Consider the following 24,048-nt stretch of genomic DNA (forward strand, 5'->3'; position numbering starts at 1 on the left):
TATCAAAATGGCCAGTGATGAATTCACAGTATTTGGCTGAACAAATTTGGAGTCCAGGGGCACCTTGAAGACCCACAAAGTTTTATTCCAGGAATGAACTTCCATGTACAGGCTCATGTCCTCAGATGCAATGTCGTGGAGTGGAAGTCATCCGTTCATACTTCTAGACAAAGTGAGAAAGTAAATTCACATACAGCATCGTGAAAATGCTGTGTGAAATGCGCTAATTTTGAAGCCACCATCAAACCTGGTTATTACAATCCTATTATTAGCTGATCGTCCGCTTTGACTTACCCACTCGTGTCAATCTTTGTTGGCAAGCACAAAATAATTACGCCCTCTGCTTTCGGGATTTCTCTCCCAGTCGTGAATACATGATGCTGACTCCCTTATCCTGAGTCAAGCAGACTAGCAAGGTGGCCCACCTAGATCCCTCTGAAAAAGTGAGCTGTGCCTCCCCGAAGCTCCTGTCCTGCTGAACCCCGGTTCTCTTCTGCAGCTGCAGACTCACATGGGCCGCCCATTTTGATCTGTCTCCACATTTAGCCAGCCAGAATGGGGTCCCGGATGCAGTTCTGGAGGCCTCCCTTCAAAAGGGACATGGACAAAACAGAAAGGGTACGGAGGAGAGCAATGAGGAGGATCCAGGGCCTGGGGACCAAGCCCTAGGAGGAAAGGCTGAGGGGCATGGGGATGTTTCACCTGGGGAAGAGAAGGACAGGGAAGAGTTCCTGTAGGCAGAAGAGGATAAGACTTGCAATGATGGGTTTAAACTACAGGTAGAACTATGGGTAGAACAGTCTGAGTAGTTCAGGAGTGGAAGGGGCTGCCTGAGGAGGTGGGGAGCTCCCCCTCACTGGCCGTCTTCAAGCAGCGGCTGGACAGATCCTTCTGGAGGCTTTAGGCCAATTCTGCACTAGATGGGACTAGATGGCCTGCGTGGCCCCTTCCCCCTCTATGGTTCTATGATTCTGTTTGTTTTTTCCACAATTAGTAAACTGAAGCAGCAGAGTTTCTGTCTCAAGCGGAAGGTTGCTGAGGAGGGAAACGAGCCCTTTCCTCCTGGGCTGCTTTCTCGTGGGGAACGGTGCCTACGTAGGGAGAGCTGTCGGGTTCCCAAGGCAAGGGGCGTCCCATTGTGGTTTGCCCTTCCCTGACTCTGGGACAGGCAGAAGTGGGGGGAGAGGGCTTTACACCCGAGTGGTTGTCTTGAGCCTAGACTCAGGACAGGATAAGCCCCTACTCAGAGGACGCAGAAAGGAGCATCCGGTTCCCTCCTCGGTGGAAAGGAATGTGGTGATGGCATTGACCAACCGTGGTGACACTCCTTGTTTACCCAGATAGATTTGAATGCTGGTCCAAAGCAGCAGAGCCGAGTACAGAGTTCGATTCAAGGTGCAGGCTGTTGTGTGCACACACGTTTGTGTCTGAGGAAGCATGCACGCGCATGAAAGCGCACCCCTTGCATAAAATTTGTGTTGGCCTTGAAGGTGCCCCTGACCTCAAACCTGTTTCTGCTCCTTGCTCAGTGGAGGGAGGGAGGAGATCCCCACACACTGCAGAGGCAAGCTCATGCGCACCGGAGACTCGAAGATTCATGGATCTCCGTCAGCCATCTGCAAAGCGGTGGTGGAGGAGTTTGGCGAGAGGCACATGCCATCTGCTCGGCCCACCGTGGAGCGCTGCTGCCTCAGTTCCGCTGACGGAAAAAAGCCTTCCCCAGAAGGACAGTCATGGGGGGGGGGCTTCTCCGAAGGAGAGCCGCTCTCCGCCTCCTCCCCCAAGTCCATGCCACACTGCCGCCTGTCTGTTTCCTTTGGCCAAGACGACCCATGCAGCCCCCCATGCAGGAGAAAGCAGACGCATCCCTTACGCAATACTGGGAAAGATGCTTTTGGGGGCGTGGGAGGGAGGAGTCAATTCTCTCTGTTCTCACGACACAGCTGAGCAAGCAGTAAGGGGGTTGCAAGTCTGGTTGCCAACTCTGTGTTGCGAAATTCCTGGAGATTTTAGGGGTGGGAGCTGAGGAGGATGGAGTTTGGGAAGGGAAGGGACCATAGCAGGGACTCATACCATAGAGCAGAGGTGGCCAAACTGGCTCTCCAGATGTCCATGGACTACGATGTCCATGAGCCCCTGCAAAGCAGCCATTTCCTCCAGGGGAGTGGATTGTGGCTGCCTCGAGATCAATTGTGATGGGGAGGGGGTGTTCTCCAGGTCCCACCTGGGGAATGGCAACCCCATTTGGGAGTGGGGAGATGGGAGGACCAATGTGTCACTTCAAGTCAGGGCTACCAGGTAGGGCTTGGCTGGGGGGACTTCTCTCTGACCCCACCACATGCATGTAAAGCACCGAACCTGGTTGCCCGTCTCTCACTGAGCAGACCGGCCCCCTCTTGCTGGAGGGCCGTCCTGTGCTTCTTTCCTCACCTCCTTGGCCTTTGGCCTCCTTTCCAGCCCTTCCCAGTCATTCTTTGCATTTCCCAAAAATTGCATTCTGTCATGGGAAGGGAGGGGGCAGGTGCGGAATTCACAGGCAAGGGGGAAGAAATCCCTTTCTCAGCAAAGCTGCACCTACAAAATGTGCAAGAATCTCTTGCTGGAGAAACGAACCCGGGAAGGAATTCTCTGCCCCTCTTGAAGTCGTGGTTTATCTGCCCGTTTTGCCATCCTGGGCAGTCCTGCCCAAGAGAGCCAGTCCTGAGGAAAACAGCCTGAAAAGGGGGTGAGACAGATTCATGAAGAAATCTATCGATGGCTACTAGCCGGGGTGACGGAAGGGAACCTCCACCTTCAGAGGCACTAAACCTCCGAATCCCAGAGCCAAGAGGGAGCTGTACTTCTGGGGGGTCCCCAGGTCCCCCCTGGAGGCTGGCATCCCTCCACTTGGAAGTGGGATTTTCTCCCAGCTCTTCCCACAGTACCTTTCTGCGTCCCTCACATCACAACAACAAGCCTGTGAGGTAGGATAGGCTGAGATTGTGGAACTGGCAGGGGTGCCAGGCCCAGGTGGACCTTCTGGCTTTGGAGCTCCTCTCCAGGCAACAGAGATCAGTTCCCCTGGAGGAAAGGGCTGCTTTGGAGGGGGGGTGGGCTCCAGAGTATTACACTCCACTGAAGCCCCTCCCTGCCCCAGATCCAGCTCCACCCCCAAAGTCTCCAGGCATTTCCCAACCCAGAGCTGGCAACCTTCTCTGGAGATCTCCAGTTGGTCCCTGGGACTTGGCAACCTCATCAATCCTGAAATAAACACTCATGCAAAATAGGTCAGTTATCTTTGCATGGTTGTTCCTGAGCTGCGTCTGAGCACAGTTCTGCCTGCCTCACCTCCTTTTGCGGGTTCTCACGCTCCTTACACCTTCCCCTGCTCACTAGATTTCCTTTTCTTAGGCTGCCAACCTTTGGAGAGGCAAAGCTGCTCTGATTTATCTGCTTAGGAAGCACAGGACCAGCACGGCACTTGGGACTCTGGAGGGTCATCCGACTGTGTTCTAGGAGGGCAGGGTTTAAACATGCAAAGAGAGGAGAGCATCAAACTGCTTATAAGAATAAAACATAAAACAGTTCTATTTAGGAGAAAAACCACTTTGTATAGAAAGAAAGGAGAAGGAGAGAGAGAGAGAGAGAGAGAGAGAGAGAGAGAGAGAGAGAGAGAGAGAGAGAGAGAGAGAGAGAGAGAGAGAGAGAGAGAGAGAGAGAGAGAACTAACTGGCTAACTGTTCTTTCATTCTGTCTGTTCTGGAAGCAAGCAGGGACAGAAGGGAGGATTATTTGGAAAACAGCAGGAAGTTCTTAATCAAAATATGCTAACTTCACATCTCCTTCGATGCCCTCTGCAGGATATTCCTCATATGCTTTTGAATGAGGCACACGGCAGATCACTCACATTGCACCCCAAATGCACACAGCCATTTTTCCCGCAAAATAAATCCGTAGGTAGCCCACATTCAGTAGTAATACATGCTGCTTCAGAGGCTGAAAAGAGTTGTGTCCGGGAGACCCCCCCCCCATTAGTCCAGGGTCTCCTGATAGCACCCAAGAAGGAGCCCTTGCGGGTCTCACAGAATCCTAGAGTTGGAAGGGGCCACACAGGCCATCTAGTCCAACCCCCTGCTCAACGCAGGATCAGCCCTAACCATCCTAAAGCACCCAAGAAAAGTGTGTATCCAACCTTTGCTTGAAGACTGCCAGTGAGGGGGAGCTCACCACCTCCTTAGGCAGCCTATTCCACTGCTGAACGACTCTGACTGTGAAAAACCTTTTCCTGATATCTAGCCTATATCGTTGTACTTGTAGTTTAAACCCATTACTGCGCATCCTTTCCTCTGCAGGCAATTGGTCTCCCATTGGTCTCCCAGTGAAGGCTGCCAGCGCTGGGTTGGGAATCCCTGTAGAATCCTGGGGAAATTTCAGGAGATTCGTGCATTTGGGGAGGAAAAGGACCTCAGCAGGCCTGAATTCCCACCCTCCAAAGCAGCCCCGTGCTCCCGGCAGGGGGACGGACTTTGCTATGGAGATGAGTTGTAACTCCAGCCCCCACCTGGAGGTTGGCATCCCCAGTAGTGTTGTCAACCTCTAAATGGCACCTGGGGGATTTCCAGAATTCCATCTCATCTCCAGCCAATAGAAATCAGCTCCCCTGGAGAAAATGGCTTCCTTTGAGGGAGGAGTTTATGGCCTGATGCCCCATTGCAGTCCCTCCTCAGGCTCCACCCCTATGGTTCCCCGCTCTTGGTTGGGAAATGCCGGGAAAGCTTGGAGGCGGAGCCTGATGAGGGCGGGGCCTGGGGAGGGGAGGGGAGGGGCCTCAATGGGGTATGACGCCACAGAGTCCACCTCCCGAAGAAGCCGTTTTCTCCAGGTGGTTTATCTCTGTTGCTTGGAAATCAGTTAGTGGGAGACCTCCAGCCACTCCCTGGATGTTGGCAACCCTAGATGCATAGCAGGCAAGCATGGGAAGGCTTCTGGCTGGTGAGCTGATGGGAAACGCAGAGAAGAGGCAGAGTTTCTCTGAATTGTCCCCTTTCGTGCTGGGATCCCTAGTGGCCGACTGCAAGCAGCCGCCGGAGCTGGACCACGGCAGCGTCACCTTCTCCACGTCGGACAACCTGACCACCTACCAGTCAGGGATCCGGTACTTCTGCCAGCATCCCTACTACCAGATGGTGCCCAACGTCACAGGTGAGAACGTCGGGCTTTGCGGGGGGAGGGGAAGGAGCTGGGGTCTCAAAAGCCAGAGGAGGAGGGGCAAGTGGCTTTAATGGGGGCGGGGAAGCACACCAGACAGGCCTTCCTGGTCCAGCCGAGAAGTCCAGCCTCCACTTTCAGCTAGAAACTGGGTGCCCTCAGGGATGGCAGGTGCCTCCACCTGGGATGGTTGGTGAATTTCTTTCAGCCTAGGCTGGATTCTGAAGATTTTTGGTGGGGGGATCACTTGGGCATGATATTGGGGTCACTGTGGGTGGGTAGGTAGGTAGGTGTGAGCTCCTGCATTGTGAAGAGGGGTTGGGGTCGATGACCCTGGGGGTCCCTTCCAACTGTGTCATTCTATGATTCATTACACCCCATTGCAACCCACCATACAATCCCATTGTCCTAAACGAAATAAAATGAAGAGGGGGTTGTAAGGAATGCAGATTTCAGAGCTGAATGAGGTTAGCATATGTAGTGAGACAAGAAACCAATATCCCTGTTGAGTCCTGGGAGTTCCATTAATTTGAGTGTCGTAATAACTTGCATGAATCTATCTAATCCACTATAGTTGGGTTTTCGACTATAAGGCCCTTCTAGTCTGGGACCTGTTTTTTTTTCCTTTTCTATTTCTTACTTACAAAAGACACTAGAGCACTGCGAACCAGGACTGCTCTATATAAAAAACAAACAAGCACATATCCCAATAAATACATCCCCCATGGTGATGTGGCACCTTACGAAATGCTCCTTGCAACGTACAGGGGTAGTCAAACTGCGGCCCTCCAGATGTCCATGGACTACAATTCCCATGAGCCCCCTGCCAGCATTCGCTGGCAGGAGGCTCTTGGGAATTGTAGTCCATGGACATCTGGAGGGCCGCAGTTTGACTACCCCTGTTCTTGCACATTGGCAACCCAAGCTGGCAAAATGTTGCTGGGGTGACCCCTGGTGGCAGAATGTGTGTTGACAGCTCTGCTTTTTGTTTCTTCCAAGGGATCTTCACCTGTGACCCCCGAGGGGTCTGGATCAGTGCCGAGCTGGGGACGGGCCTGCCATCCTGCCAACCAGGTACCAAAACTTCATTGCCTTACAGTGATGCACACTGTTGCTGCTGGGTACGAGCCTCCGTTTTAAAGAGGGCGCAGCAATTTCCTTCCGCGGGAGGGCAGAGTCTTCATGAAACAACCACCGGGTAGCACGTTTGGGGTGAAATCTTGCCCCAAGGAAGCCAGTGTGGTGCAGTGACGGAGAGCGGCAGGCTCTAATCTGGAGAACTGGGTTTGATTCCCCACACCTCCTCTGCATGCAGTCACAGTTCTCTTAGAGCAATTCTCAAGAGCAATTCTTCCAGAGCTCTCTCAGCCCCACCTACCTCACAGGGTGTCTGTGGTGGGGAGAAGGAGGGGAAAGTGTTTGTAAACACCCTTGGGACCCCTTCGGGTAATGAAAGCAGGGTGGCGGTGGAAACAGCTCTTCTTCACTTCCCAAGATCAGGGCTGCCACCTCCAGGCAGTGGCAGGAGATCTCCCAGAACTGCAACTGGCCTCCACAGGTCAGAGATCTGCTCCCCTTGAGAAAAGAACTGCTTTGACAGAATTCCCTGATGAGATTCTCCCCCTCCCCAAACCCTTCCCTCCCCATAGGAATGCCAACCTCTTGCTATTACGATCGATCTCCACTCAGCAGAGATCTGTTTCCCCGGAGAAAGGGATACTTGGGAGGGCGGAGTCTATGGCATCATCCCTTGCGGAGGTCCCACCCCTCCCCACACCCCTCCCTCCCGACACCCCATTCCCCAAATTGCCTGGTATTTTGCAACCCAGAGCGGGCACGCTACTTCCTGTGAATCCACCCCCAAAACCTCCAGGAACGTTGCACGCTGGGGTTGGCATCCATCATCTTCCTGGTCTCAGTCTCTCTGTCTTTCTCTTTCTCTGTGTCTCTGTCTCTGTTTCTCTCTGTCTCTCTCCCTCTGTCTCTCTGTCTTTCTTTCTCTGTCTCTGCCTCTCTGTCTGTCTCTCTGTCTCTGTCTGTCTGTCTGTCTGTCTCTCTCTCTCTCTCTGTCTGTCTCTGTCTGTCTCTGTCTGTCTCTCTGTCTCTCTCACCAATACTCCCAGGGTGGGATTCCAGCTGGGTCTTGACCTACTTATTCATTGTTATTTTCTTGAGGTTTCACTTAACCTTTGGCCTGGGATGAATGTAGAAAAATGACCCTTCAGGCATCTCTCCCATTTTCTTGCCACCAAATGAAAACAGCAGTGAGTGACACACAATGCCAACTATTACCTGCGCCCCTCTTGTGAGTTTGCCTGTCACGGGGCAGGAGTACTTGTGGAGATTCCGCAGCTGCTGCTGGTATCAGGCCTGGATAAACAGACGGTTTGGTTGTGAGCCAGCCAGCTGGGAGGTCTGAGCAAAAACTTCTGAGGAAAAAGGAAAGTTGTTGGGCAGGCAGGTCTGGAGTGACTTTTCGGGAGAGGGGGGGTTAAGCGCTGTACGGGTTCCCAGAAAGTTTACACGAAAGTTTACATGCAAGTACAACATTATCTTTTGCTGAAAACATCCGCTCTGCCCTGCTCTCTCTCTCACTCTCTGTCTCTCTCTCTCCATCACATCTGCTGCTCCTGGTAGTGACGGAAGCCAGGCGGGCTGGCAATTCCTGGGGAAACATTGAGGGAGTCATCCAAGAGCAAGGAATTCTCTGTGCTTCAGCTCTCCAGCAGCCAGGGATCCCTCTCCCCCTGCTTTCTGCCTTCTGTTCTGGGGCAGAGTCCCTCTTCGCCTGGGCCCAGGAGGGACAGACAGTGCGGCAGTTTGGCACTCTCTTTCTAGTCCTAGATCCAGACCAGTAGCCATGCACATCTGTCTGCAGCAGCAGAATTAGGCCACAGTCCTGTGCAGAAACAGCTGCTCAAATGACCTAGGTAATTTTATTGAGAAGAGAAACAAGCTTTCTGAGTGAGAGAGGAGAGAGATTGTCCTAACTGTCTAACTGATTAACTGTAGTTCTCCTGCAAGCAGGCAGGGCGGAAGGGGGCTCAAAGGAGCAGGAGGTCTCCGACTGTTTCTGTAGGATGTTCTTCGCATGCTGTTGATCCCTGCATACTTCAGACCTTGCGTGTTCTAACAGAAAGTGCAGCCCAACCTGCTTCTCACCAAGCGGGCCTCGATGGGGAGGTTAATGGTCATCACATATTTTGTCTGATCACCATACTGAACAATGGGGTGGGGGGAGTGTCCATAATGAGGTCTCTTGTGACCTTTTTAAAGGCTTCAATGCCTCTGGGGGGCGGGGGGGGGGGTCAGACCACACGGGTTCTGTGCCCTCCACATCGATATTTCCTCACTGGGTCACAGAGTGCCGGACTGGACGCTCCTGTGGCCTGTTCCCACTTGGTGGCTCTTTAGAAATGTTTTTGCAGCAAAATCTCATTTGGAGAATACCTTTCGACCAAGCAAAATACAACAGCAACAAGAGCTCCGCAAGGCATTGAAAAGTATAACAAAATACACACACCGAGACATAAGAGAAGCTGACCCCTCCGTGGGCTGGCTGCAGCCTCAATCTTTTACATATTTCAGATCATAGAATCATAGAATCATAGAGTGGGAAGGGGCCATACAGGCCATCTAGTCCAACCCCCTGCTCTACGCAGGATCAGCCCTAAGCATCCTAAAGCATCCAAGAAAAGTGTGTGTCCAACCTTTGCTTGAAGACTGCCAGTGAGGGGGAGCTCACCACCTCCTTAGGCAGCCTATTCCACTGCTGAACTACTCTGACTGTGAAAAACTTTTTCCTGATATCTAGCCTATATCGTTGTACTTGAAGTTTAAACCCATTACTGCGTGTCCTCTCCTCTGCAGCCAGCAGAAACAGCATCCTGCCCTCCTCCAAGTGACAACCTTTCAAATACTTAAAGAGGGCTATCATGTCCCCTCTCAACCTCCTTTTCTCCAGGCTGAACATTCCCAAGTCCCTCATAGGGCTTGGTCCCTTGGCCCCAGATCATCTTCGTCGCTCTCCTCAGAGAGCACAGCCACAGTGTCTATGCCATTTCTGTTTCCAACTGGCCCATGGACATAACCCTTCTAGCAAACTGTGACTGCTATGGGAGTCCTTGTTTGTCTTCCATGTTTACTGTCCTGGGAAAGTCCCTCTGCAATCTGCCTGGTGAGGCATTCCCTCTAGCCTTGCCCTATGAACAAAACTCACCCATTTCGATCTGTGACCCCTGTGCCAGGGCGGTGTGAGCAGAGACGCATTGAGAGCCAGCATGGTGCAGTGGTTAAGAAAGGCAGCCTCTTCCACACGCAGCCAGCTGGGTGATCTTGGGCCAGTCACAGCTCTCTCAGAGCTCCCTCAGCCTCACCTACCCCACAGGGTGTCTGTTCTGGGGTTGAGACTCCTTTGTGGAAGGGGAAGGGGAAGGCAGGGCATGAAAACCAGCTCTTCTTCTACGACTTGTCGGTGGATTCACCATCGGGCATGGACCACTGCAAAACTTGTACCCGCTTTAAATCTGGGCGAAGACCTCACCCAAAGGTCTTCCCCCGAAGGCCTCACCCAGAGACCTCCCGGGTGGCATTGCAGGACTCCCTTCTCTTCCCCACTCCCCCCGATGCCGTAGAAACACTTGTCTGTGTTCTCTTTCGTTGCCAGCCTAGACTCTCTCCGAAGGAGGGGCACATTGTGTTGGCTCCTGGCAACACGACAGGCCCAGCGGCCAGGCCTCCCTCTGCATGTTGCTTTGACAGCCCCAGCAAGGTATTCTGGGGCCAGGAGGGCGCAATGATGGATGGTGCCACACGGTGCAGGTGCATCATTGCGGGTAGATTATGCCACAGATCACGGCTCTCCCAGGGCGGGGGAAACTGAGGAAATTGTTGGGAGCAAACCTCAGGTGCCAGTCTTCAGAGGATAGTCCAGACAAGCCTGATAGATCTCAGCAGCTAAGCAGGGACGGCCCCGGTTGGTAGGAATATTAGGGCTCATGACGGGGGGTGGGGGAGGGGCAGGGGGGGCAGGCAAAGGCAAACGTTCCCTGAACAATCTCAGAATCAAATGTATAGTTGACGGGTTCCCATCCTTTTTGGGCCTGTGGAGTTTTGATGTGGTGCGGTGGGTGCAGCTACAAGATGGCCCCTTGGCAGAACTCCCACCCAAATCCTTGGAGGTCTCCCATCCAAATACTAGCCGTGGTCAGCCCTGCTCAGCTTCTGAGATCTCAGGGGATTAGGGCTGCCGGGCCTTCCAGGTCAGGGCACAGGTCATAAAGGTAGAGCAAAGAGACAAGCAGGAGCAAAAGGGAGCTCGGGGCCTTTGGACCAGTGGAGTGGCATGGATGTGATGCCATTCGCAGAGGGCAAGCAGAGCGGGGAGGGTCTCCATTAGAGTACTCCTCTCTTGTCATCCCCCAACCCTGTCCCCGGAAGTTTAGATTCAAGTGGGTCGCCGTGTTGGTCTGAAGCAGCCCAACAAAACAAAATCAGAGTCCAGTGGCGCCTTTAAGACCAACAAAGATTTATTCAAGGCGTGAGCTTTCGAGTGCTTGCACTCGAAAGCTCACGCCTTGAATAAATCTTTGTTGGTCTTAAAGGCGCCACTGGACTCTGATTTTGTTTCGTTGTGCCAGTAAGTTTAGGTTTAGGAAACAGAAGCCTCACAGAACAGGATTATTTCTAGCACTCCAACGCAGAGCGGACACCTGGCATAATCTACCTGAGGGTCATTGTTGGGCGACCTTTTGGGTGTCACCTCCAGCCACGGTAGACTGACCATCTCTTCTGTCCTTTCCCCCCTCCCAGTCTGTGGACAGCCCGCCCGCCCGCTGCCCACCCTCGTCAAGCGGATCATCGGCGGGCGGAACGCTGAGCCCGGCTTCTTCCCGTGGCAAGCGCTCATCGTGGTGGAGGACACGTCCCGGGTGCCCAACGACAAGTGGTTCGGCAGCGGGGCCCTCCTCTCCGAATTCTGGGTGCTGACGGCCGCCCACGTCCTTCAGTCCCAACGCAGGGACCACACCATCACCCCGGTCTCCAAGGAGCACGTCACCGTCTACCTGGGTCTTCACAACGTCCGGAACAAGGTGGACGCCGTCAACCGGACGGTGGAGAAGATCATCCTCCACAAGGCCTTCGACATCCAGAACTACAACCACGACATCGCTTTGGTGAAGCTGAAGGAGAAGGTGGCCATGGGGCCGTACGTGATGCCCGTTTGCGTTCCCCGCCTGGAACACGAGCTGGAAGGCCCTCAGCCCAACACGCTGGGCTTAGTCGCAGGCTGGGGCATCTCCAACCCCAACGTCACGGTGGACGATGTCTTCAGCTCCGGCATGAGGACCCTGTCGGACGTCCTGCAGTACGTGAAGCTGCCGGTCGTGCTCCACGCCGAGTGCAAGACGAGCTACGAATCCCGGTCGGGGAACTACAGCGTCACGGAGAACATGTTCTGTGCCGGTTACTACGAAGGCGGGAAGGACACCTGCCTCGGAGACAGCGGGGGAGCCTTCGTCATCCAAGACCTGGAGAGTGGAAAGTGGGTGGCCCAAGGACTGGTCTCGTGGGGCGGCCCGGAGGAATGCGGGAGCAAACAGGTCTACGGGGTTTACACCAAGGTCGCCAACTACGTGGACTGGCTCCAAGAGCAAACCGGGGGGACATTCGGGAATCCCAACCTGGGGAGATGAACTGGGATGAGAGAGCAGGGCCACGGCCGAGGGCGGCCGGCCAGCTGGAGGAACGGCTGCACCAAAGTGCCGTTTTCTTGCACACACTCCGAGAACGTTTCTGGACCGCGTTATTTTTTTCCACACCACAGATTACAATTGTTTTGAAAGGAAAAGGAACGCCCAACTGCCTTTCTCACGAGAATTACGTCTTTTGCAGGAATATTTTATTTGCTGAACCTTCAGAGGTTTGCTTTGTTGTCAGATTGATGCCATTTTGCACTCCCAACTAGGACGTCCATTTAGGGTTACCGACCTCCTGGTGAGGACTGGAGGTCTCCCAGAGTGACAGCTGATCTCCGAAAACAACAGAGGTCAGTCCCCCTGGAGCAAATGACTGCTTTTGATTGGCCAGGTGTGTTTCCCCTCTCCTCCTCCACAGGAAGTCAGTGCAGTGACCTTGGGCCAGCCACAGTTCTCTCTGAGCTTTCTCAGCCCCACCGACTTCACAGGGTGTTTGTTGTGGGGAGAGGAAGGGAAGGCGATTGGAAGCCTCTTTGAGACTCCTCTGAGAATTGAGAACAGGATATAAGAACCAACTCTTCTTCTTTTGGAGTGGGGAGTGTGTCGCATACCCCACTGAGGCCCCTCCCCAATTTCTCAGTCTGGAGTTGGCAACCATATCAGTGACCCAGATTCACAATGTTATGGTTACAGTGGCCAAGCGGAGGCGAAAATGAAGCTATTATGAGGATGGGAATGGGGGGGGGGGATGCAGGTCCTTGCTGGGAGTCAAAGAAGCAGGTCAGGTGAAAAAAAGGGGGGGGTTCGGATTCAGCCTGAGTAGATTCAGCCCAAATCCCAAATCCCAAAGCACACTTCCCTGTTCAGATTCAGACAAATCCAAATCAATTTGGCACCAGAATAACCTACAGCACCATTAAAGTCAATGGGGATTTTCCCTTTCTGCCTATTCTGTGGGGGGGAGGAGGGGTTGAGATAAAGACACCAAATGGGCAGGGTAGCTGAGCAGGGTAGTTCTCCTCAAAAAAAACCCCAAGCTTCAAAAAGATTGGATCGAGGGGTCCAATTCTATGGGCACCCAAAGAGGGTGCCCCTATCCAACCACCAATGTTCCCAGCAGCGAAGGGGAAAGATTCTCTGTCCTTGTCTTTTTCCCCCTTGTGAGGCACCCTATGAGGAAGTGGGGGGTTGAGAGAGCTCAGAGAGAACTGCGACAGGCCCAAGGTCACCCAGCAGGCTTCCCGTGGAAGAGGAGTGGGGAATCGAACCCGGTGCTCTGAATTCAAGTCCGACTTCTTAGCCACTGCAGCCCGCTGGCCCTCCGTGCAACCTTGTACTCCTTCTGAGCTCCTTCCTTCCCTAAGACAGAGCAAAGAAAATAGTGGGGTAGCTGTGGACAGGCCCTCGGTTTTGACCCCCCCCTCTACCTGCAGCTGATCCCAAGAAAGGGGAGGAGCTGAACTTCACCTCCACAATGGTGGGAAGAAACTCCATTTTTTGCCTCTGCCATCCACCCCGCCCTTTAACTGGATTTTGCTTGGTTTCTTTGTTCACAGCCAAGATCTGCCGTTTCTTAAACCATGGTTCAGCTATGCATAGAGGTAGGGGGAGGGGAAGGTAAGGCTGGTACAATGTAGGGTTGCCAACCTCCAGGTGGAGCCTGGAGCACCCCCCTCCCTCCTCCCAATACCACTGGTTTCCACTTCCTCTGAAGAAAACAGAGCCTTGGAGGCTGGATTCTGTCACATGGCCCCTTGCTGAGGTCCCTCCCCAAACCAGAGGTCCCTCCCCCTCCCCCAGGCTCCACCCCCACAACCCTACAGCCAGGGGAAAAGGCGGTGCCCACTTGGGTGACAAATAGCACATGGAGAGCTGAGTGGGGCTGGGGCTGCAGTGACAGCCCAGGGGTGGGTTTGTGCCCCCCCTCTCCTCACCTGCCTCCACCCCACTCACTCCTCCCGCAGAAAGGGGTCATTTCCTGGCCCCTGAATCTTCCTCCATGGACAATTCTGGCTCCTTTGCCAACTGAACTGGAGTCGAATGCGGTGGAAGAGGAAAGCGGGACCAGAAACAATCCAGGGAAAGGAGCCTATGTTAATATGGGCTCAGGGAAGCACACCTGGCTTAGTTACGTATTTAAAAGATACTACACCAATAAGGATTTTGTACTTGGTTTTATACTATGCCTACTATTTTGTATTATTATCCTTAATGGAACAGGAATAAAACTGCCGTGACATACGAATCTTTGCACGTCCTGAACTCTGTCCACGGGGCTTCTCGTTGTGGAAAAAATGAAAATGGCGGCACCCTTGACTGCTACAGGGACCGCCCCAATACAAACAAACAAACAAATAAATAAATAAATAGGCATGCACAGAGTGCCCCGTCTACACCTTGTGGCCCATAACTACTGATCCATCTCTGTTCCATGCGTTCATCCAGTCCCCTCTGTGCTTGTATCCACCACCACTTCCTGCAGCAGGGAATTCCACAGGTGAATGACCCTTTGGGTGGAGAGGGACTTCTGGAGAAGGGGACTTCTTTCTCTCCCTTCTCGCTCTCAGCCCAAGAACCATTTTAAAATCAGAGTCCAGTCAGGCACCTTTAAGACCAACAAAGATTTATAAAAGCATGAGCTTTCGAGGACAAGCACTCTTCCTCGGATATTTTGTCAAACTTACCCGTCAATTGTCATTTCTACATGTTAAAGAGCCATGATCTGAGCAACCATTCTTCACAGGAGAGGGTTCCATTCCCTTAATCATTTTAGTTGCCCCTTTTCTGCACCTTTTCCATATTTTTCTGGCTGTGTTCCAGAATATCTGGGGGCAGTTTTTAAGGATCCCAGGTCTATTCCCCCCACCATGGGATAGTATATCCTGGCTAGCACTTATCTCATCCAGAAATGAAAGAAAACACTGTGGGGAAAATGTCACCACTCTTGTAGTTTTTAATAGAATCATAGAACCCTAGAGTTGAAAGGCACCTCAGAGGGCATCTAGTCCAACCCACTACTCACTGCAGGATCAGCATCCAGCATCCAGGAGAAGGATCTGTCCAGCCGCTGCTTGAAGACCCCCAGTGAGGGGGAGCTCCCCACCTCCTGAGGCAGCCCATCCCACTGCTGAACGGCTAGGACTGTGACTAATTTCTTTCTGATATCTAGCCAATATCATTCTACATGGAGTTTAAACCCATTATTGCAGGTTTCTATCTCCTGTTGCTGGCAGGAACTGCTCCCTGCCCTCCTCCAAGTCACAACCTTTCAGCTACTTCAAGAGAGCCCTCCTGTTCCCTCTCAACCTCTTCTTCTCCAGGCTGAGCATTCCCAAGCCCCTCATCCAAAGGACTATGTAATATCTTCCCATTAGTTTTAAATAAAGAGTGGTAATAGGCCTCCAAAATTTATTTTAGTGGATCCAACTTAACGTGTTATAACCAACTTTACAACTCACAATAACGGCACAATAATATCACCCCATAGAGCGCTCAACGCCAAACAGCAAGCAAAGAGCCAAAAAAGTTATTGCATGCATTTCACACTTTGAAAGGGACAATCCGCTCTTGAACAATCCTCAGTCTACAATTCAACAGGTACAGTCTGTTGTTATCAAAACGCTGTCTGTAGATGGTACGCTCAAGAGTGTTTACTGAACATGTGGCTTCTTGCCAGCAATGGCCTGAAGAAGGATTTATTACAAGAAAATGTAAGACATTGAATTGCTGAATGAATCTACCAACAGCAATTTGATCCTGCTTTTGGCTCCACCAAAGTCTCCAGGTATTTCCAAACCCTAGCTAGACACCTAGATTAGAGGTGCACAGAGGTGCCCTTCCTCCTTCTTCCTCCTCCTGCAGCAGCTTGCCTTTGGTCTCACAACAAAGATCGGTGTCAAATGGTGGTGCCTGCTGCCAAAGCAACATCTTCAAAAATCTGCACAGCCAGTCAGATCTCAAGTGGCCAGGCAGAAGCTTTCCTGGACGAGAGGCCTGACCAATGATGCCAACTTTCCAAAAACAGCTGGAAGGCACTAGGTTGTTGGCAGAATTTAAACATGCAGAGGGAGAAGCACCAGACAGCTTAAGAGAACAAAATAGTTTGATGTCGATGAAAAACAACTTCGTATAGAAATAGAGGAGAAAGAGAGACCTAACTAACTGTCTAACTGTTCTGCTGTCTTCATTCAGTCTGGTCGTTTTGGAGCCAAGCGGGGAGGAAGTGGGTTCAAAGGGGCAGGAAGTCTCCAACTAAGCCAATCAGGTTCTTTGAAAAATACCAAGACGTTCCTGACCTAAATATGCCAACTACACATCTCCGACGCCCCCTGCAGGGCATGCCCCATATTCTGTTCAATCATGCACACTACAGGAGGGTGTTGACTGGAACTCTGATGCCCACGGGCACTGCACTGAAGACCCCTGCCCCGAATCATGCCTTTCCTGTCTCTTTCAGTCTGCGGGAGACCAAAATTCTCCAGAAGTCTGCTGGCCCGTATCGCTAATGGCCGCCACGCCCAGCGGGGGATTTCTCCATGGATCGCCATGTTGCACAGGAACGGGCGTCCCTTCTGCGGAGGATCACTCTTAGGTAGGATCCCTTTGGCTTGGCCTGAGGAAGGTAACATGGTTCCAACAGGGCTTTCTCTTCCGTTCCAGAGTACTGCACAAGTTGCAGTGGAATTGCAGGGAATGCACAAGTTGCAGGGAATGCACAGGCCTGTATAGGTGCACAGTTGTTTGTCCAAAGGGGCCAACACGTGTTCACGAAATGAACCAGGGTGCAGCACTTGGATCTGTGCAGGGCCGCAATCTCATGTGGTGCTCCACATGTCTCGAATGCAAGATGCGTGAGAATTACTCAGTGCACGTATAAAGAAAAAAACAAGTGCAGAGTGTCCGCAAATTGTTCGTACCTCCGCTGCTGAGCTGAAATCTGATTCAAACATTGTCCTCCCGGCCCCAGTTTCTCTTACAAGCACCCACCCTGCGAGAATCAGAGTGCTGCATAAATTGGATGTGAAAACACAAATCATTAAAACCCTGCATTGTCTGAATTTTCGTTTTTAAAATGTTTCAGTTTTTTAATGTCAAATTATTTTTATGCTAAATTTAAGATCTTGCCGAGATGATACCAGCCAGCTGTTGGTTTTTAAAGTTTTCAAACCATCCGTCAACTGATAATGAAGCCCCAAAACTTTTTGGGGGTTCCTGTGCCTTTCAGATTCGGCCAAATTGTTTTTGGCAGAATCTGAAACTGCAAATTAAAAAAAAAAAATTGGCACATGCCCAGTGATAATCTAGATTGTCTTGTCTGCTCTGGAAGATTTACACAGAGTTTTTTTACATCACCAAGAATTTTTATTCATCCAGAGTAGGGATTTGAACCAGATCCGACTCTCTAACCTTTCCACTGCACTGACACCAGGGAAGGCGACAAATTAGAATCACAGAATCCTAGAGTTGGAAGGGGCCATACAGTCCATCTAGTCCAACCCCCTGCTCAACGCAGGATCAGCCCTAAGCATCCTAAAGCATCCAAGAAAAGTGTGTATCCAACCTTGGCTTGAAGACTGCCAGTGAAGGGGAGCTCACCACCTCCTTAGGCAGCCTATTCCACTGCTTCCACTACTCTGACTGTGAAATGTTTTTTCCTGATATCTAGCCTATATCGTTGTACTTGAAGTTTAAACCCATTACTGCGCGTCCTCTCCTCTGCAGCCAATGGGAACAGCATTAAACTTACCTCCGCTTAAGACGCCACAGCATGTCCATTTCTGGTATCAGATGGCCTTCCTCCTTCCATTTTTGACCAACTGGATTAAAGTCTTGGATGTCTGAGATTCCTAATAGTGTTCTTGTTGTTAGTTGTGAAGTCGTGTCCGACCCATCGCGACCCCTATGGACAATGATCCTCCATGCCTTCCTGTCCTCTACCATCCCCCGGAGTCCATTTAAGTTTGCACCGACTGCTTCAGTGACTCCATCTAGCCACCTCATTCCCTGTCGTCCCCCTTTTCTTTTGCCCTCGATCGCTCCCAGCATTAGGCTCTTCTCCCTAATAGTAGTAACCCCTTAAAAAGGAACAAGCAGCACCTTCTCCCCGCTCTGCTCCCAAATTTATACAGGATTTATTGCAAGGAAAATTGTGCAGATTTTCAGCACAAGACAGATGTAAGCAAGAGAATGCAAAAGCAGTGTGGGGGGGGATGCAAATCTTCAGCTCCTAATTATTACAGATTGCAAAGTTGTAAGGTGATCCCGTTACTTCTCCCCGGTCCAACAGAGAAGCACAGAACCAAAACGGCTCTGAGGATCCACGCAGGAAGAGACTTACTTCCTGTAGCCAGTGGAATACATGACCTCTGTGTCCCCATCCCCCCGGATGCCCCCTGGTCATCCCTTCCACCCTCTTGTTTCCCAGGCAACAGGTGGATCGTGACCGCTGCTCACTGCCTCCACAATGACCTGAATCCAGAAGACCCCGTTCTCCGAACCTCGGATGTGATCAGCCCGTCCTTGTTCACAGTCATCTTGGGTAAGCAAGGAAGAGTTCGGGGCAGGAAGGTAGTCTCCCTCTTTTGGGGAGGGGCCTTGGCTCAGTGGCAGAGCCTCTGCTTGGCATGCAGAAGGTCCCAGGTTCAATCCCCAGCATCTCCATTGAAAAGGACCAAGCAGGAGGGGATGGGAAAGACCTTGGCCTGAGAGCCTGGCTCAGTGGCAGAGCCTCTGCTTGGCAGGCAGAAGGTCCCAGGTTCAATCCCCAGCATCTCCATTGAAAAGGACCAAGCAGGAGGGGATGGGAAAGACCTTGGCCTGAGAGCCTGGCTCAGTGGCAGAGCCTCTGCTTGGCAGGCAGAAGGTCCCAGGTTCAATCCCCAGCATCTCCATTGAAAAGGACCAAGCAGGAGGGGATGGGGAAGACCTTGGCCTGAGAGCCTGGCTCAGTGGCAGAGCCTCTGCTTGGCAGGCAGAAGGTCCCAGGTTCAATCCCCAGCATCTCCATTGAAAAGGACCAAGCAGGAGGGGATGGGGAAGACCTTGGCCTGAGAGCCTGGCTCAGTGGCAGAGCCTCTGCTTGGCAGGCAGAAGGTCCCAGGTTCAATCCCCAGGGTCATCTCTAGGAAAAAGGACCAGGCAGGAGGGGATGGGGAAGACCTCTGCCTGAGACCTTGGAGAACCACCACCAACCTTGAGGGACTAGGGGTCTAATTTGGTGGTTCCACTAATTTGGTGGTTCAGAAGGATATCCTTCTGAAATCAACTTCCCTTAGGGTTGCCAGTCTCCAGGTGGTGACTGGAGATCTCCCCGAATTACAATTGATTTCCAAGCAACGGAGCTCTGTTTTCCTCGGGAGAAAAGTCAGCTTTAACGGGCAGATTCTACCGATTGATATCTCCTTAGAGGCTTACACTGTTCTCCTGCCCTCTGTTTTAGCATCACAACAACCCTGAGAGGTTGACCCCAACCATTTCTCTTTGGACAGGGAAGCACAGGACCCAAAGGCAAGATGACACGGAGCAGCACCTGCGGCCCAGGTCCCTCATCTTGCACCCGTCCTACCGGGCAGCCACCTTAGAGAATGACATTGCCCTGGTGGAGCTCTCGGCAGAAGCTGCCCTGAATGACTACGTGATGCCCGTGTGCCTTCCGGAGGGACCCCCACCAAGCCGTGAGTGTGTGCCCCCTCTCCTTTCGGACAGACAGAGCAATCCTCTAGATGCGCTTGGGGGCTGTTAAATTTGGGAAAGGCCAGGGGAACAGTGTGGCTGAACATGTTTGCTTGTTTCTAGCTGGCCACGAGCACAGGGGCAGAGTCTCTTGCCCCGGAGGGACGGACCAGAACCAATGGGATGAAATTAATGCAAAAGAAATTCCGTCTAAACCTCCGGAAGAAGTTCCTGACAGTGAGAGCGGTTTCTCAGTGGAACAGGCTTCCTCGGGAGGTGGTGGCTTCTCCATCTCTGGAGATTTTAAAGCAGAGGCTGGAGAGCCATCTGATGGAGAGGCTGATTCTGTGAAGGCTCAAGGGGGTGGCAGGTGACAGGGGATGAGTGAGAGGGTTGTGAGCCCATTCCCCCTGTTGCTCGACAGGCCTGGTCTCTTTCTCTGTAACAGAAACGGAAATTGTAATTGATTGACCAATAGATTGGCTGGCTCCCGCATCTCTCTTCCATGCCCACTTCTCTGGAGGGGCGGGTCATCAACTCTAGGGTCCCTCGAAGCCTGAAAAATATTCCAGGGGAGCCTGTATGGTCAAAAGGTTGGGAAAGGCTGCCTTGTGCTGAGGCGATGGTCTCTTTCTCCCCACCAGAGGCCATGGTCGTCGTCAGCGGATGGGGAAAGCAGTTCCTGCAACGTCTCCCGGATTCCTTGATGGAGGTGGGACCAGTTAATCCCAGGAGGAGGAGGTGGCCTTCTCAGGAAGCCAAGAGAGGAGGTTTATCCGCTGGGCCCTGCCTGGGCTTCGGGGAAGAAAGGCAACTTGGGAAAGCGCCTTTCACAAAGATGCTGCAACACACTTAGAACACACACACACACCCCAGTAGGGTTGTCAGGTCTCCAGGAGGGCAGTCAGCTGGGATGGGGGGTAGGGCAGCCAGATCCACACTGGGAAACACCTGGAGATTTGGGGATGGAGCCTGGGCACTATGCCACAGAGTCCCCCCTCCCAAGCAGCCCTTTCCTCCAGGGGAACTGATCTCTGCAGCGTGGAGATTAGCCGTAATTCCAGGAGATCCCCAGGTCCCACCTGGAGGCTGGCATCCCTACCCTTCAGCCTGGCAAATGGCCACCCCAGCTGGGGTCTGCAGGCAGCACAGTCTACAGGGTGGCACCATCCAGGGGAGGTCTGGAGAGCTCTCGGAATTGCAACTGATCACCAGACGACAGGGATCAGTTCCCCTGGAGAAAGTGGCCACCTTGGCAGGTAGACTAGGGCTAGGGTTGCCAACCTCCAGGTGGAAACTGGGGATCTGTCATTTCAATGGATTTCCAGTCCAGCCACCCGTCTCCAACAGGGGCCAACCAGTTCTTCTGGAGGGCCAACAACAGGGCAGAGAGGCCATGATCTTCCCCTGATGTTGCCTCCTGGCTCTGGGATTCAGAGGTTTAGTGCCTCTGAAAGTGGAAGTTCTCCTCGGTCACCATGGCTGACAGACATCTCTGCCACGAATGCATTCCGATCCCTTCAAAAGCTGTCTACTCCTGTAGCTGTCACTACATCTTGAGGTCTCCAGAGCTGTGAAACCGGCATAGGGCTGTGGTGGAGATGATCCCTCAGAGCCAGGAGAGGCCTGTTTGCATCAGCCAATCAACCCACCCAGCTCCCTTTTTTGTACCATAGATCGAGATCCCGCTGACGGATCACGCCATGTGCAAGGAAGCTTATGCCAGGCTTCAGAAGGTCATCACAGAAGATATGATCTGTGCCGGAGAAAGACAAGGTACGGCCAGGGCAGAAATGGCCAAGGGCGGTGGGTTAATGATGGAGCATCTGTTTTGCATGCAGAAGGTCCCAGGTTCAGTCCCTGTTACGAGGAGTAGGTGGTGGGTGGGTGATGTGAAAGACTTCCACCTGAGAGCTTAGAGCAAGGGTAGTCAACCTGTGGTCCTCCAGATATTCATGGACTACAATTCCCATGAGCCCCTGCCAGACATGACCCGGTGCTTGCACAGGGGATACCTTTACCTTTACCTTTTAAAAATAAAAAACAAGAAGAACTGGTATACATTTCCAGAAGGCGAAGATCTATGGCTCCACAAGGCTACTTTCCTATTCGTTACAGGGTTGTGAGGTCCCCCTGGCGCGGGATACAGGATAGGGTTGTCACAATCTGGAAATCTCCTGGAGATTTGGGTGTGGAGCTGGAGGAGGACAAAAACCTCCCTGGGGTAGAAGGCCACAGGCCTCTGCCCTCCTCCCAAGCAACCATTTCCCCCGAGGGAACTCATTTCTGTAGTCTGAAGATAAGCTGGAATTCGGGAGGCGCTTCAGGGCCCACCTGGAGGCTGGCATCCCTAGCACGGCAGTATGCACTAGCAAACCCACTGGCTTCTGTTTGAACATTCTGTGTGGAGCGTTGTGGCTTGTGGGAATGGAAAGGTGGGCTCCAACTCTTCTCTTTGTCCCCAGGAGGAAAAGACGCCTGCAGCGGAGACTCCGGCGGTCCCATGGTCACGTTGAAGAACCAGACGGGACAATGGCAGCTGATCGGCACCGTGTCTTGGGGCGACGGGTGCGGCTTGAACGACCGCTACGGGGTATATTCCAACGTGTTCCGGAGTCTGCCGTGGATTAAGCAGGTCACTGGAGTGGAATATTGAATCCTGATGCCTCCCAGAGACGAACCCCTGCTGATGGACCCCCGGAGCAAGAAGAACCTCGCCAAATCTGGTCCACCAGATCTCTGCCTTTGGCCCCTGCCCAAGACAGACCTAGATCAGGACACGCTCAGTTCACTCGTTCAGGGAGACAGGCAAGAGCTGAACTCCCCGCTGAACTGGACTCTTTTCCAAGAACTGGTGCAGAGAAATCAGTGATACCTTTGGCTGGCATTAACTAGTTAGGTTTGAGGCAAGATGAACGAAAACCTTGAGGCATCACATGTTTCCGCAGGTATTGATGGAGGCTCAAATAACATAGTCAGATCAAGGCTATTTTCTTGGTCTATCCAGAGATGGCCAAACCGTGGCGCTCCGGATGTCCATGGACTACAATTACCATGAGCCCCTGCCAGTATGCTGGCAGGGGCTCATGGTAACTGTAGTCCATGAACATCTGGAGCGCCACGGTTTGGCCACCCAGGCATAAACCAAGAAAATAACCTTGATCTGTCTGTAAAATGCATAGTCATACTGCCTTAATTTGCCTTGGAGCCATGCGTTGGGGGCGGGGAGAGAAGAGAGAGGAGAATTAACCCTTTCACCTCTGCTTGGTTGCAGAAATTAAAACCAATTAACCCACTGTGCTGTTAGTCTTTTAAAGGAAATGTTGGGCAGTCTTTAAGAATACTTCCCCCCCCACACAACATTGAACTCACCCACCACGAAAACAGTGAAGCCAGGTTCAGTCATCAATGCCAAATGGCAGGGGAGGAGTTAAGCCCCCTCCTTGCTTTCATAAGTGGCCAGAGGCAAATGGAAGCTACGCAAACCTGCATTTGGCATGTTGTAGACCGACAGGGATGTGGGATCTCTGACTTGCAGACAAAAATTCTCAGGGGGAATTCAGTGCAAGATCTACTGTGCATCTATATCAGCCTTTCTCAGCCAGGGTTTGGTGAAAATCTGGGGTTTCTTCACAGCCCTGGAAGCGTTTCCCAAATGGGTGGGAATTAATTTTTTTTTAATTTGTTAAACATTTATTGGGTGATATGGCCATATATATTGTCATGTTGACCCACCCTCTCCTCCCAAAGTGGCCAATGATGGGCCTGGAGGGGGTGGGGAGGGGAGGGGCGTGCCCACATCTCTGCTTCCCAACTATATTCTGCACGATCCCTGGGGTTCCTTGAAGCCTGAAGAATGTTTTAGGGTTTTCTCAACGGTCAAAAGGTTGAGAAAGGCTGATCTATTCAAAGAAGCGACTGGAAAGTCTGCACGGCAATGAAGGGGAGCAGCTAGCTAGAACAGCAAAGTTAGGGACCTCCCCTGTTTCACATAGTTCCTCTTCTTGCCTCTGATTGGCTCATTCAGGTTTTCCCCTGTTCTTCTGAGAACAGTTAGTTAGTTCTCTTCCTCTCTCCTGCTAGACCAGACAGAACTCTCTCTCTCTCTCTCCTCTTTACTATACAAATTGTTCTCTTGTTCAATAAATCTATTTTGTTCTTAATCAGCAGGTGCTCGGTTTCTAAGGCATGTTTAGACTCTGCCAACATATATGAGAAGTGTAGGATAGCTTCCAGCACATCGCTGCATGCCGCATTCTTCGGTTTCTGCAGCAAGAAAGAACTCAAAGAGAAGAAGTGAGAATGAGACCCAGTATGTTGTGTTGGTTCAGAGCAGCAGACTCTAATCTGGAGAACTGGGTTTGATTCCCCACTCCTCCTCCCCATGCAGCCAGGTGGATGACTTTGAGCTAGTCACAGTTCTCTTGGGGCTGTTCTTGTGGAGCAGCTCTCTCAGAGCTCTCTCGGCCCCGCCTACTCACCTGGTGACTGT

At 52.1% G+C, this 24,048-nt stretch overlaps 1 protein-coding gene across 3 annotated transcripts in view; it reads left to right on the forward strand.

The window, feature by feature from the left end:
- Positions 1-22,596, forward strand: part of MASP1 (MBL associated serine protease 1) — a 58,914-nt gene extending 36,318 nt beyond the window's left edge. The window contains exons 9-16 of one of the 3 annotated variants that reach the window (XM_077348026.1): positions 5,044-5,181; positions 6,187-6,261; positions 16,342-16,476; positions 18,310-18,423; positions 19,373-19,558; positions 20,201-20,268; positions 21,233-21,332; positions 22,022-22,596. In XM_077348026.1, the coding sequence (XP_077204141.1) occupies positions 5,044-5,181; positions 6,187-6,261; positions 16,342-16,476; positions 18,310-18,423; positions 19,373-19,558; positions 20,201-20,268; positions 21,233-21,332; positions 22,022-22,212 (1,007 nt within the window). In that variant the 3' untranslated portion in view covers positions 22,213-22,596. Of the gene's footprint in view, positions 1-5,043; positions 5,182-6,186; positions 6,262-9,853; positions 9,959-10,998; positions 14,131-16,341; positions 16,477-18,309; positions 18,424-19,372; positions 19,559-20,200; positions 20,269-21,232; positions 21,333-22,021 lie in introns of those variants that run through there. The other 2 variants (XR_013233360.1, XM_077348027.1) reach the window with 2 other exon arrangements.
- The last annotated feature ends 1,452 nt before the right edge of the window (positions 22,597-24,048 follow it).

Source organism: Paroedura picta, chromosome 8 (genome assembly GCF_049243985.1).
Source record: "Paroedura picta isolate Pp20150507F chromosome 8, Ppicta_v3.0, whole genome shotgun sequence".
Taxonomy (NCBI): Eukaryota; Metazoa; Chordata; class Lepidosauria; order Squamata; family Gekkonidae; genus Paroedura; species Paroedura picta.